At 38.2% G+C, this 12,902-nt stretch overlaps 1 protein-coding gene across 2 annotated transcripts in view; it reads right to left on the bottom strand.

Moving 5' to 3' along the window:
- ABCB11 (ATP binding cassette subfamily B member 11) overlaps positions 1-12,902 on the bottom strand; it is a 96,352-nt gene that overhangs the window by 43,456 nt on the left and 39,994 nt on the right. For both annotated transcript variants that reach the window (XM_059394120.1, XM_059394121.1), the window contains 4 exons: positions 10,944-11,068; positions 9,024-9,198; positions 3,221-3,334; positions 708-818 (listed from right to left, as the gene is read on the bottom strand). In XM_059394120.1, the coding sequence (XP_059250103.1) occupies positions 708-818; positions 3,221-3,334; positions 9,024-9,198; positions 10,944-11,068 (525 nt within the window). The remainder of the gene's footprint in view (positions 1-707; positions 819-3,220; positions 3,335-9,023; positions 9,199-10,943; positions 11,069-12,902) is intronic.

Here is a 12,902-nt window from a genome sequence, read left to right on the forward strand (position 1 = left end):
TTTAGTTCCTATAACAGAAATATTAAGAAAGTGTGGCTAAAGGTATTCTGTTAAAAATTAGGAAAAAGTCTCATTTCAAAGTCAACCTATGCAAGGAGAGTAGATGCTAATTTTCCTATAGAGCAAATTGCCTTTAAACATACTCGCTCTGTAGGTGCAGTAAAACTAAATATTTTTCCTCATGTGCCCTGGGCAGTCATCCAGCCCAAGACACAGCCCAAGAGCAGGGAGCCCCAAGATTACCTTTCCTCCAAAGACTGATCCAGTGACCCTTGTGAACTTACCGATAGGAAGTGAAAAACTGCAAAGGCAGCAGCTTCTCTTTGCCAGAAATGCCCTACCCACGCAGTGTCCCGCCTTGCGCATCTGTACTTCTGGATTGTTCTGATTGCCTGGCAGTTTATTCAGCTCATGCTTACAATGACGGGCCCTGCCATTCATTTCAACAGAGGCTCATACCTAACCTGACCTAACCGGAACGGGCTGCCAGACCGTGTCCTCCCTGGAGGGACTGGCACGTTTTCGTTATTACAAAGGAATGGGACTTGTGCCTGAGAAATGACGTGATGCCTAAGGGAACTTCTAGAGAAATGTGCTTCTGCTCTTTTTCCTGAGAACAGCTATCCTTCAGAAAAACAAGTAATTTGTGGCCCTGGGTATGAATCATTGAAGAAGAAAAGTGCTGTTGTTCCCGGAGAAACACATACCTTCACCTCCGGTCTGGAAGGATAGTGGAAGGTCACGTTATGGAATTCAATTTCACCTTTAATTCGATCCAACTTGTAACCATCCTCTGACATGCAGTCAATGATGGGTTTCTGGAGTAGAGTATAAAGGAATATAGCAGCAACAAATATATATACATTTATTGTCCAACTTGGTTTGAATTTACTGATAAAACAGAACAATCACCAGGTAAAACACTGCAACAAAGTTGCTTCCACATTAAATATTTATTAATAATAGTAATAATTCTAACAATTACTGAGATATTAATATGAGATATTATATTACTAGATATGAATAGTATTAGTATGTTCTATTACATATATAATATATTAATAGAGAACATACACAAAGAATAAATATATAATTAATTATGATCAATATGAAATACAATGCCTATAATTGATACATAACTTCACATTAAATAATTATAATTAGTTTAATTACTACCATTTGTTGATATGTTACTATGACATTATATTATATAACAAATAATGTAATATGCAGTATTGATCTATAATTATATTAGCACATAATATGTTAACATTATTATATATTATTATATTATTGAGATACCATTGAAGACAATTTACAAGGTATTTAATATGTTTTTTCACTTATGTAATTGTCACTATAACCTAACTAGATAGGCACTATGCTGAGTTGTTTGCTTAAGGAAGTAGAGAACTCTCAGAGAGGTTAAGTATCTTTCCTAAGGCCACACAACTAGTCAGTTAAGCCGAGGTCCAATTGTACTCTACATCTGAGTACTATGGTAAATGATGATTAAAACTAACTGTATGTTCTTAAGTGGTATCCTCAGATACTACCAACTTTCAGTGGCTGAATTTAACCTCCGTTGTTGTTAGTAGTGAGCCTAATCTAGAATTTAACCATTCTAGTTAACCAGACAAGAATGAGGGCCATCTCCAGGGCCAGCTTGTGAGAGAAACTCATCATCATATCTCTATCTAGGGCAATGGTGTAATCTACTTTCTTCCTCTTGGGTCTGTAGTAAAGATAATGAAGGAATTTTTAAATGCCTTGGTTTTTTGTAATAGTTTCAAAGGTCTTTTAGACTCATCATCTTACCTGAGCATATAACAACCCTAAGAATGAGGTAGAATTTGGATATCTTAATGTGCCTATTTGGTTTTCAACAATATGTTTTATACTGCAATATGTGAAGCCTCCAAATATAAAGCAGATAAAGTGACAAAGTTTCCTCAGGCAGGTTTTATGCTTCATAAATATAGAATATTTAAGGGACCAAAGAAATATCTCTGGCTTTCCAGGGCTGCCACAGAGGAAGAACAACATCTTTCTGTCTTCCCCCTTCTATTCTTGGATTTTGACTTTCTAGCTGACGTCCAATGGTTGGGACTGCAAGAGTAAAATAGAAGAGTAGATAACCAGGGAAATCCTAGCTAGGCTACCAGAATCCTTTACAAGCTTGTAGAAGCTTTCTGTCACAGTTAGAAGATAATCCAGACTTACGAACTTGGCCTTAAAGCTTTGCATGATCTGGCCCCTTCCTCTCTCTCTCCAGCCTCCGTGCTCTTGCTCACTCTGCTCTGACACACTGACCTTGTTTTTGGTTCCTGCACTCACCAATTTTTCACCAACCAGAAGGCCTCTCTTCCAGAATCACCGCCCTGCTCTCACTTCCCACGTACTGCTCCTCCCCTAAGCCTTGCTTTGCATGGCTGACTCTCCTGGGGTTCTCAGCGCAAATACTACCCCCTCAGAGATGAGGTTCCCCTCACTTAATGACTCCTCCCCTCACCCCAACTGTTACCATGCTATTTTATTTCCTTTATTGCACTGATATTATCTTATCTTTGAATGTACTTACTTCTTTTTCCAACTTTTATCTTTCACTGAAGTAAGATTGGTTTCAGGTGTACAACATAGTGATTCAATAATTACACTACCAAATGCTCACCAAGATATGTGTAGCTACCTTCTGTCATCATACAAAGTTATTAGGTTATCACTGGCTATTATTAGGGTATCATTGGCTTTTCATCCCGGTGACTTATTTATTTCACAACTGGCAGTTTATCCCCTTCACCCCATCCCCCTCTCTGGCAACCACCAGTTTGTTGTTTGTATTTATGAGTCTGTTTCTGTTTTTTCGTTTTCCATTTGCTTTGCAAATAGGGATTCTCTATATAAATGAAATCATATGGTATTTGTCTTTGTCTGACTTACTTCACTCAGCATAATATCCTCTCGATCCATAAATGTGCTTACTTCTTTATTGTCTGTTTTCCAATATGATAGGAGAGCAAGAGCCTTATTTGTTCTATTTTACTCTTGCAGTCCCAACCAAGTATGGGGTCTGGCTCATGAAGTCCTAATTAAGTACTGCTGAATTAAGGGCGTTGTAATAGTCCCTCGTTTTTCCTAACATTGAGTGTAAATTCCTCAGAACTGCATTTTTCTCCCCACCCTCAACCAGCTCATGGCCTTTACTTCGGCTTTCACATACCCGGTCTATTGTCTGAAAAATGCTGGTGGCCGCTGCACGCCCAGTTGCAAAGGCTTCCAGACAAGAAGAAGCATTGCCAAGATTTAAAGCTCCTAGTAGAATACTGAGGAAAATCTGAAATGAAAAGAGATAAACATGGTTTTCACGTGTTTTTGTCAATTTGTAAATAGTGCCATCATTTGGGCTATCCATGTGAGCTCAGAGATTTCTCAGAAATATTCTTCCATGGGTGTTTGAAAGCTAAATAGCTCTTTAGAAACACCTGGAATAGTTTTTTTTTTTTTTTCCAGCAAAGTATCTCTAATTTTTCTATTGTTATGGTTTAAAAGACTATATTATATTTAACTGAACATCTATGTATAGAACATTACACTACAAGACTGTAGAACACTATTCTACAGAGAAGAACATATTTTGAAATGAGCAAGAGGTCTAAGCAAGGCAGCATATAGACACAAAGTGAGTTAGAATAGTGATAGGATAATTCAGTTTGTAATATAAGCAGGCTTATATGATCTTCTGGTTAAAGGGCCATTGAAGCAATGAAGACAGTATGATCATCTTGATTGTCCTAGCGATAGGTGCATGCAATACAGGTTTGCTATTACTGCTCTATTGTTGCTACTAATAGAACATTACTAGGATAACTATTGCTATTACTACTACTACTACTACCACTACTACTACTACTACTACTACTACTACTACTACTACTTTTACTCATGTATATTTCTAAGTGCTTTACCTGTACTACTTTGCTTAATCCATACAACAGAAGAGAAAACCAAGGTGTATGGATGTTCCCTAACTTATCCTACATTAAAACTTGTATTAAGTGGTAGAGCAGCATTTGAACCCAGGCTCTTGACTGACATTCTGTCTTGTAAACAGGCCCAGCTTCTACTGGTGGTATGCAGTTGGTATGGCCAGGTTCCTGCACAATACTGAGGAAGCTGTCCTTTAACTCACTAAGCCCTTTCATTGGGTTAGGGGAAGGCGACTTGAGGAGCATATAATCCTACCAAATAGTGCTTTGTGTTTATCAGTGCTGTTCATAAAGGAAGAAGCAATGAGGCAATTTGTCACATGCCCCTAGGAGGAGCACAAGACTTCTCTTGACCAAATGGGTGCTAGTCATATGATTCTCGTGGAGGATGTTCCATTGGCCACCATCCATCAGGGACAGGAGTTACTTGCTGAGCTGAAGGTCGGCTTCTGCCTGACTGTCATCTTCTTTGGGCAGTCAAATGAACTTAGTCTGTGATGGTTTCCCTGCTTTCTTTTGGTCTTCTGTCTGGACCATGAGACTCCTCAGAGCCTCCCAGTTACCTCCCTCCCTCCAGTAACCTCCATTCCACAAATCACGATGATGTGCCCAGTTCCCTCTTGCCTTCTCTCTGAATTCCCCACTTGGTGTGTGGGACAAACATTCTCTCTTCATCTTTTTTGTTCCTTTTCCTTACAGAAAGTAGTTCCTCCTATGGGCAGATTACTTCATCTTTCAAGCTCCAATTCCTTTATCTGTAACACAGGAATACTAATAGCCTACACCTCATGGGACTTGTATGAACGGTAAATGAAATAATTAGTCTAAGAGTGATTAATCCAGTGTTAGCCACATAAATAGTGGTAATGATGTTGAAAGAAGCAAGATTCCACACATAGAAAGTGATACAGTGAATAGACAGAATAGTACTTTTCTAAATTGAGTTAAGACCACCTTTATCAGAGGTCTTCCCAACTGAGCAAAGGAAGCCTTCCACATGTCCTAGATCAGGGGTCAGCAAACATTTTCTTTAACGTGCCAGACTGTATATATTTTAGGCTTTAGGCCATATGGGCTCTGATGCAATTATCCAATTCTGCTATGTCCTACAAAGGCAGCAATAGATAAGAGTGAACAAATAATTATGGTTGTATTCCAATAAAACTTTATTTACAAAAAACAGGCATCAGGCTGGATTTGTCTGGTGGACCATAGTTTGCGGACTCCTGCTCTAGATTCTAGATTGAATCACTAGGGGCCTAAACTGAGGTTTGCAATCAAACCCTGCTTAGCCTGGCTTTGCAAACACCTTTCTCAGGCTACTTAGGGAAAGCGTGGGTGGGGACAGGGCAGAGGCCTGTACCTCGTATCATCACAATGGCTAGCACCTACCCCAACAGACCATCAATTCCCACCCCAGACATTTCACTCTAGACCCAAGGATGGCAGTGTGGGAAGAGGAAATGTGAGGGAGACCACCGGGGAACAATCTATCTGTGGGAGTGCTGTGCTAGGGAAAAGGGGATCACTGACTCCTTGGAAGCCAGATCCAGACTCCATGCCCCTCAACACATATTTTTTCAATCTCGTGGCTCCATTTCATTTTTAAGTGGTCATAGAATGGCATCAATATAGAATGAAGTTTTGATATGACATATGGTATTTATATGAAATATGTCACTTAGTGCTTGATACCTTATACACACTGAATAATGTTACTCTCTATTCCTGCTGTTATTTTTTATTACTGAATCCCGAAACCTGGGAAGCACAAAGAGCAGCCTTCTGCATCCTTCAATTCCTTCTCATCTTCTCTCCTAATAGCTCACAGAGTTTGTTTTTCGTCTGTGTACAAGAGATACCAATCAGTCATTTATGTCAACAACTTACCATGTATGCCCAATTACCATGCAGCCAATAATGATTTTGTTCATCAAAAAATTTATTCAGTTAGCCTAATTGTTAATTACTTTAGTGGATTAAGAACACTCAACCCAGCTCATACATACTCAGACTTCATAGTTTGCTACTCAGAAGTGTGGCCAAAAATGTGCCTGCACACATGAGTGAAAGAAAGAGAGAATTGGAGGGACAGAGGAAGGAAGGAATGAAGGAAGGGAGAGAAAGAGAAAGATCAATGATTATACTGTTAATGGAGGTCTCTTGTTTTCCCAAAGAGATATTTCTTAAGGTGCAAGCAGCAGCTTGCAGGAAGGCATTTAGGAGTAAGAGGTAAGGTTAATAATTAATGATGAAAATGTTAGAGACACATAGTATGTCACATCTGCACAAAGTAAGTACTCTCTCAGCCCAAAAGGTATACAAAGGTATACAAAAGGTATACAGCCCAAAAGGTATACAAAAGGTATACACAAGAGAGGACGCTGGAAATGAGGAGCGTAAAATTAGTTAAACAAGGAGGCCATTAGACTGAGGTTGATTTGATGCCTTAGTAGCCTACATGAGCAACCTAAAACCTAAGCACAAATGCCTCAAGTTCAAGACATCAAAAGCCCAAGGACAACCAATCACAAATGGTCAATTCAGATTCCCCAGGCAAGGCAGCTGCTTAAGCTAGAGCCCATCAAATAATTGTTTTGCTTTGTTTCTGCCTCTTCTTTATAAGAGTCTCTCCCCCAGTCCTGTGGGTAGAGAGTGGCTTCTCATCACTTCTGATTTGGTGCTGCCCAACTGGAATTATTTTTGCTTAAAGAATCTCCTAAAGATTTTAGTATGCCTCAATTTCTCTTTAAGCAGAAACATCACATTGGATTCCTGCTAAAGAGTAAGCAAGGGGTTTTTAAAATTCAGTGTTACCAGCTGGAATTGTGTATTATTTAATTTTCAATTTACCAATTCGTTCCTCCCTCTGAACTACTGTTTGGGCACACTTCTGTCCTCTCCTTGCCGGCATGGAATGAAAGGAAGGATGTCTTTTCTCAGTGCATGTTTTTCTGCAGAATGAGCAGATCTAAGCATCTGGGATGGAAGTCAACTGGTAAATGTTGAAAGTTCTTAAAGGCCATTAGACCAATAAAGATGAGGGACTTCATAGTCAGGTTTCCGACCTGCAGTACTTTCACTGGATTTTCAAATGTGCAAAGCTATATTAGAGTTGTTAAGAAAGTGCTTAAATTACAATGAAAGCAACATTTTCCTTCTTTCTATCCCTTTAAGGTCCCAAAGACACTTTAATATGTCTTATCATGTTTAATTTTTTAAAACAAAGTTCAAGTGATGTCAGTTGTTCATCTTGCAAAGAAGGAATGAATTTTAAAATGTTGTTCTTAGTGTATCATCAAGCCATTAATGAAATAAAGTAGTAACTTAGATGGACTATGGCTTGACCTCTGATAATCATTCCTATTTGCAAAATTCCATCCAACTTTCCCTAGAAAGTTGAATAAAATACAATTCCATTCAACTTTCCCTAGATATGTATTTATACTAAATCAGTAGACCTCAAATTATAAGGTATGAGCTAGGAAATTTCTAGTATATAAGATTTTTAGCATTTTTCATTGTTTAATTGGTGCCCAAGAATCTTAGGCTCAAGATTCACCCAGAATCTTATAGGCTTACCCAGCCTAAGTATTTTTATTTAAGAATCTTATATGAAACTGCTTCTCATCTCCAGGCCTTTCAAATTAATTATTAATTAATTAATTAATTATGGGGCACCTGGGTGGCTCAGTCAGCTAAGCGTCTGACTCCTGATTTCAGCTCAGGTCATGCATGACCTCAGGGCTGTGAGACGGAGCCCTACATCAGGCTCTGCCCTCAGTGGAGAGTCTGCTTGAGATTCTCTCTCTCTCCCTCTGCCCCTCCCACCCCTCGTGCATGCATGTTTTCTCTCCTCTCAAATAAATAAATAAATAAAATCTAAAATAAAAAATATTACTCTATTTAATTAAATAATTAATAGGCAAAATGAGACAGGTATCTCATGTTTTATCTCCCTGGCCTAACTGTGTGAGGGCAGGAAGGGGTGGGAACAAATGTAAACCAATCCAAATGTTCCGTTTCACTCAAGGGCTCTGATGGGAAAGTTCAGCAAGGCATATAAGAGAATACAAGATTGGATGAGCATGGAAGGCCTTGCTGGGGAGGTGCCATTCCGCTGAGAATCAGAACGATGACAAGAGTCCAGCTGTAACGAGAGGAGCTATAAGCTAAGGAGGAAAGACGTGGGTTCATGAGCAGGAGGAAGAGCTTTCTCTGACCCTAGCCACACCTGATCACCCTGCTCTTCGCTGCTAATGTCCTTGTCTTCCATAGCACGTGTTTTCCTCTGTCATTAGACACTGATGGGGTTGTTTAATTATTGCTTCTCTTCCCCACTGATCTATATGTTACATCAGGAAGAGATTACATTTCTTCTTTTTTTTTTTTCATATTATTTTATTTTATTTTATTTCTTTTCAGTGAAGATCACATTTCTTCGGTTCACTATTGACTCTTCTGGGCTTTCTATGGGTCTGACTTAGAGTAGTTTCTCAATAATTCTTGAAAGAACAACGGAAAAAAATACTGAAAATTAGAGTAGCCATGGCATTCGTGATAGCATGACTATAGCACAAATGAGCAATAAAATATGGCTGTATTACCTGTTCAGTTGAGGATATTATTGGCTTGATATCTAGTAACTCATTATGTTCCACAAATATGCCCATTAGCACATATTTTGTACTATTATTAAGCTTAACTACATGAGCTGTTAATTTTTAGCTGAGAGACCACTGACTTCCCATTTTCATGGCATATTATCTTTGGACTCAGTCAGAAAATCATTGTTTTACAGCTATAAAATCTTCAGTTAAGTGGAAATCATTAAATCGCTGGTCTCATCAATTCCAATGCTTAGTGTTCCTTTACTATAAAATGTGTAGGTATTGCTTGTTTCTGCAGATGGACTCCATCAAATTCTTGCTGCTCTCCTCTCTCAGACACTAAAGGAGCACACAAAATGCCTTAACTCTAGACTTTTCTGAAATTCCAACAGGAAATGTGATGTCTAGGTCATTAAGACCAAAGTACCTGGACGAGGGTTCCTGCTGAGTATTCTCCATCATCTAGGACAAGTTTGGAGCCGTACCAGAAGGCCAGTGCATAACAGAAGAAGATGAGACACCACATGAATCCAGTAAAGAATCCCATCACAATCCCTTTTCTAATTCCCCAACGCTGGGCAAACACAAGATTTTTCTCGTACCTATGAAGAGAAAGCATTTGTGTCTATGTCAGCAGCAGCAGCAGCTCACGTTAGAATGTTTAAAACAGCCACAGCACTGTGCTATTACTCAATGGTCATCAAATTACCCCCAGACACACAGCAGCTTTCAGAAAAGAAAATTGCAAACTTCCATGGAGTTATTTAGCTTATTTCCACCAGGCAATGAAATATGTTGAAGGAACGATGCCTAACCAGATTTCATGGTTGATTACTTCTTGGATAAGAACAGTATAAAAAAAGTGAGAACTTTACCCCAAGAGAAAAGAATTTTCACCACAAATGTTTAGACACGAGGGATCTAGTACTATTTGTGCTTGAATTGTTTTTTACCAAGTCACATGGCCTGCTTTCCATCGAAAAATGATGCAACTCTTTCCCCCCAGGTTCAAAACCAGTGTTTGCACCAACTCATGTCCATACACTCACCTATCTGCCCTGTGACCAAGAATGCTATGTTGTAACATGACCGGTCAGGTTCACAGCCATTGGATATGGATAACTACCCAGAAATTCAATCCAAGCACTAGGCTGCTGTGATTCTATGATCTAGACATTAATAACTGGCATTGTCTGTAACTGCCTTCCTTCTTCTCAAAAAAAAAAAAATCATGGAGAATATTTAATATTTCTCAGGACAAAGTGAAGGTCTATCCTGTGTTTGTTACCATTTTCGTAACATTTATAAAACTGCTATTAATAGCAATAATGAATATCTTTTATGGTGAAGGAAGTATGCTACTGAAATTTTTTATAAGAAACTAGGTAACTTCACTCTATAAACCAAAAGGAGCCAAATGAGGGAAAAAAAGGAAAAGAGAATAATTAGAGATTTTAAATTCTCTTCTCTTGGGCCACCTGGGTGGCTCAGTGGATTAAGCCTCTGCCTTCAGCTCAGGTCATGGTCTCAGGGTCCTGGGATTGAGCCCCGCATTGGGCTCTCTGCTCAGCAGGGAGACTGCTTCCCTTTCTCTCTTTCTGCCTGCCTCTCTGCTTACTTGTGATCTCTCTGTCAAATAAATAAACAAAATATTTTTAATAAATAAATAAATAAATTCTCTTCTCTTTTTTACTTGGTAACAATTGAGAATGACATCATCATACTAGATCTCATGAAATAAGTGAATTCATTTAGTGACTATTTTATAAAATCAGTACTTGACATGTGGTAAGCACTTAATAAATACTAGATAAAAGGAAAAATAAAATCAAATTCTCAACAACAGTGTTATTTGGTTAGTTTAGGTTTTTTATTTTCATTAAGAATTAATCTCCTAGAATGATGGTCCGTAATAAACCCAATGCTAAATTTTGTTTGATTAAGTGGAAATTTCGTCAGACTTTATAAAGAGCATGTAGTACAGTAGCTGAGTAAAAGATGATGAATAAAAAATATGCCGAGCAGCATTTTAGATCATGCAGCAGTGTTACAGACTTCCAGGAGGTAATATATGTATACATATACACCACCAGTGTTGAAATAAATACCTAAACTAAGATAATGTTCTAAAAATCTCCACCTACATTTTCAAAAACATACAGCTAAAGGCTTGGGGTCCTTATAATGCTTTGCCCAACTGATTACTCTCAGCTACCTCGTGAAGAAAAGCTCTATCAGGGTAAACAGACCAAGGTAAATCTGCCACTTTATACAAAATAGGGAAGATTCAGGGTAGTATGCCAAATGATGAAATTCAGGAAAGTGGCAGACATTTCAATAAACCAACCTTTCAACCTCTTTTTTCTCACCACCAAAAGCAGCCACTGTTCGCATAGATGAAATGACTTCATCAGCCACTGACCCAGCTTTGGCATAGGCCTTCAATTCATAGTCAGTAAATTTGGACACACTCTAAAATCCAAAAGAAGAAAACAAAACATGAAGACCAGAGAATTAGGTACGTCAGCCTGTCATTCAGTGATTCATTTAGCTGAGTTAAGTATGTGGTTGGTTTCATACAAGACTGGCTCCTTTGTAACAGTGTTCACCGAGGAAAGAATCTAGTCCAAGTTTGAGCCATGTTAAGCCCCATCCACAAATATTTGGTTGTTAGCATACCAAAATGACTTCTTTAGAAGTCAGCCTCTAAAACCATCTCACAGAGTAAGCCCCAAATAGGGCATTCTGTGAGACCACAGTGTTTCACTCATTATACTAATAAATACCATACCACACTTCTTTGCTATTGACCACAGGCCTTTTGCACAATTTCTGGACAAACACCAGAGACAGAGACGGGAGGTTAGTCAGAGTATATAATTGGGAGAGAGGTCCTGACCACACAGAGGCTCATGATGCTGCAATGGAGAAAGCTCCAGATAAATATTACCCATTTTGACTCAACTGTAGGGACTCAACTAACTAGTTTTGCTCTTTACAAAAAGAACTAAAATGATATTGCATTTAATACATAAACAGTTACTTTTTCTAAAATTGGACTTGGATTAAGTTGTAATTAGAATTAATCACCAAAGAAATCCCTGGCACAGATGAAGATACCAGAATGAACACAAGCAAATATTGTGGAAGTTCAACTAGCTCAGAAATCTAAAATACATATAGTACCCAGGCTGAAGGAATTTATCTTCCAAGTTTTTCCAAACTTTTAGCAGCAGAACTCTTCTCAAACTAAATCTTAAATGGAATTTAATACAAAATAAGTAAATGTAGCATTTTGTTACAACATATTTATGTCACAAGAACACGCTTTACAAAAGTTGTGACTTGAAAGGGCAACCATAGGGAAATTAGGGCTATTTTCATCAACATGAAAATCTGAATTTAGGTATTACGAATGACATTGTAGTTTTTACCACAATCCTCTTCTAATTTATTTCTAAATTATGTATGAGGAAATGAAGTAGTTGTGAATATTAATAGTCTTATTATAATTTAATGCACATTAAATAATCTCATTTTACTTCTGTAAAAATGATACAGGAATTTAAAGATGTAAACTGGAAAATATTTAATGATTGCACATGTTTCTCGTGGTAAATATAAAAGTCAGGCAAAGGCATATAACATGTAACATGTCATATATTGCCTGCCTTCTACTTTTCGTCCTGCTTTTGAATTGGGCTTAGTGAGGTTGCTTGTATCATTTTATACAAACATGCATAGACTTGAGTTCAAGAAGAAACCAGTGCAGAACTACAACATTCCAAATCAGTGACACATTTACAAGAACTTGAAATATGGGCACTTGAGATAGCAAGAGAAACCATGCCTTAAACCTGTCAAAATCAAGTTACCCAGGCTACATCTCCCCAATGTTGAAATGTGACATCTGACCCATCTGAGTATGAATATTAATCACAAGTTTGAGGAAAGAGATTAAGTATATTTAGGGGGGAAAAGCTGAATCAAATATTTACAGAATTCCCAAAGTTTCCCCGTGAGTAGTGAGGCTTCCCTGGAATGAAGCTAAGAGGTGTTTGGTAGGAAAGACTGTCATAGCGGATTGGAAAAAATAAAAGCTAATATCTCTTGAACAATTAATTCTGTGCCAGATGCCATCCTAAGTGCATAACATGGATGATGCCTTAAGTCATCACAGTGACCTTTGGGAAATATTATCCTTATCTTCAAGATGAGGAAGCTCAAGTTTTGACATGCTAAATGTATCTTTCTTGAGCAAGATGGTAGAGTCTGCGTTGGGGGGGGGGGGGCAGTTGAGAGGAAT

The sequence above is a fragment of the Mustela nigripes genome, chromosome 3, assembly GCF_022355385.1.
Source record: "Mustela nigripes isolate SB6536 chromosome 3, MUSNIG.SB6536, whole genome shotgun sequence".
Lineage (NCBI taxonomy): Eukaryota > Metazoa > Chordata > Mammalia > Carnivora > Mustelidae > Mustela > Mustela nigripes.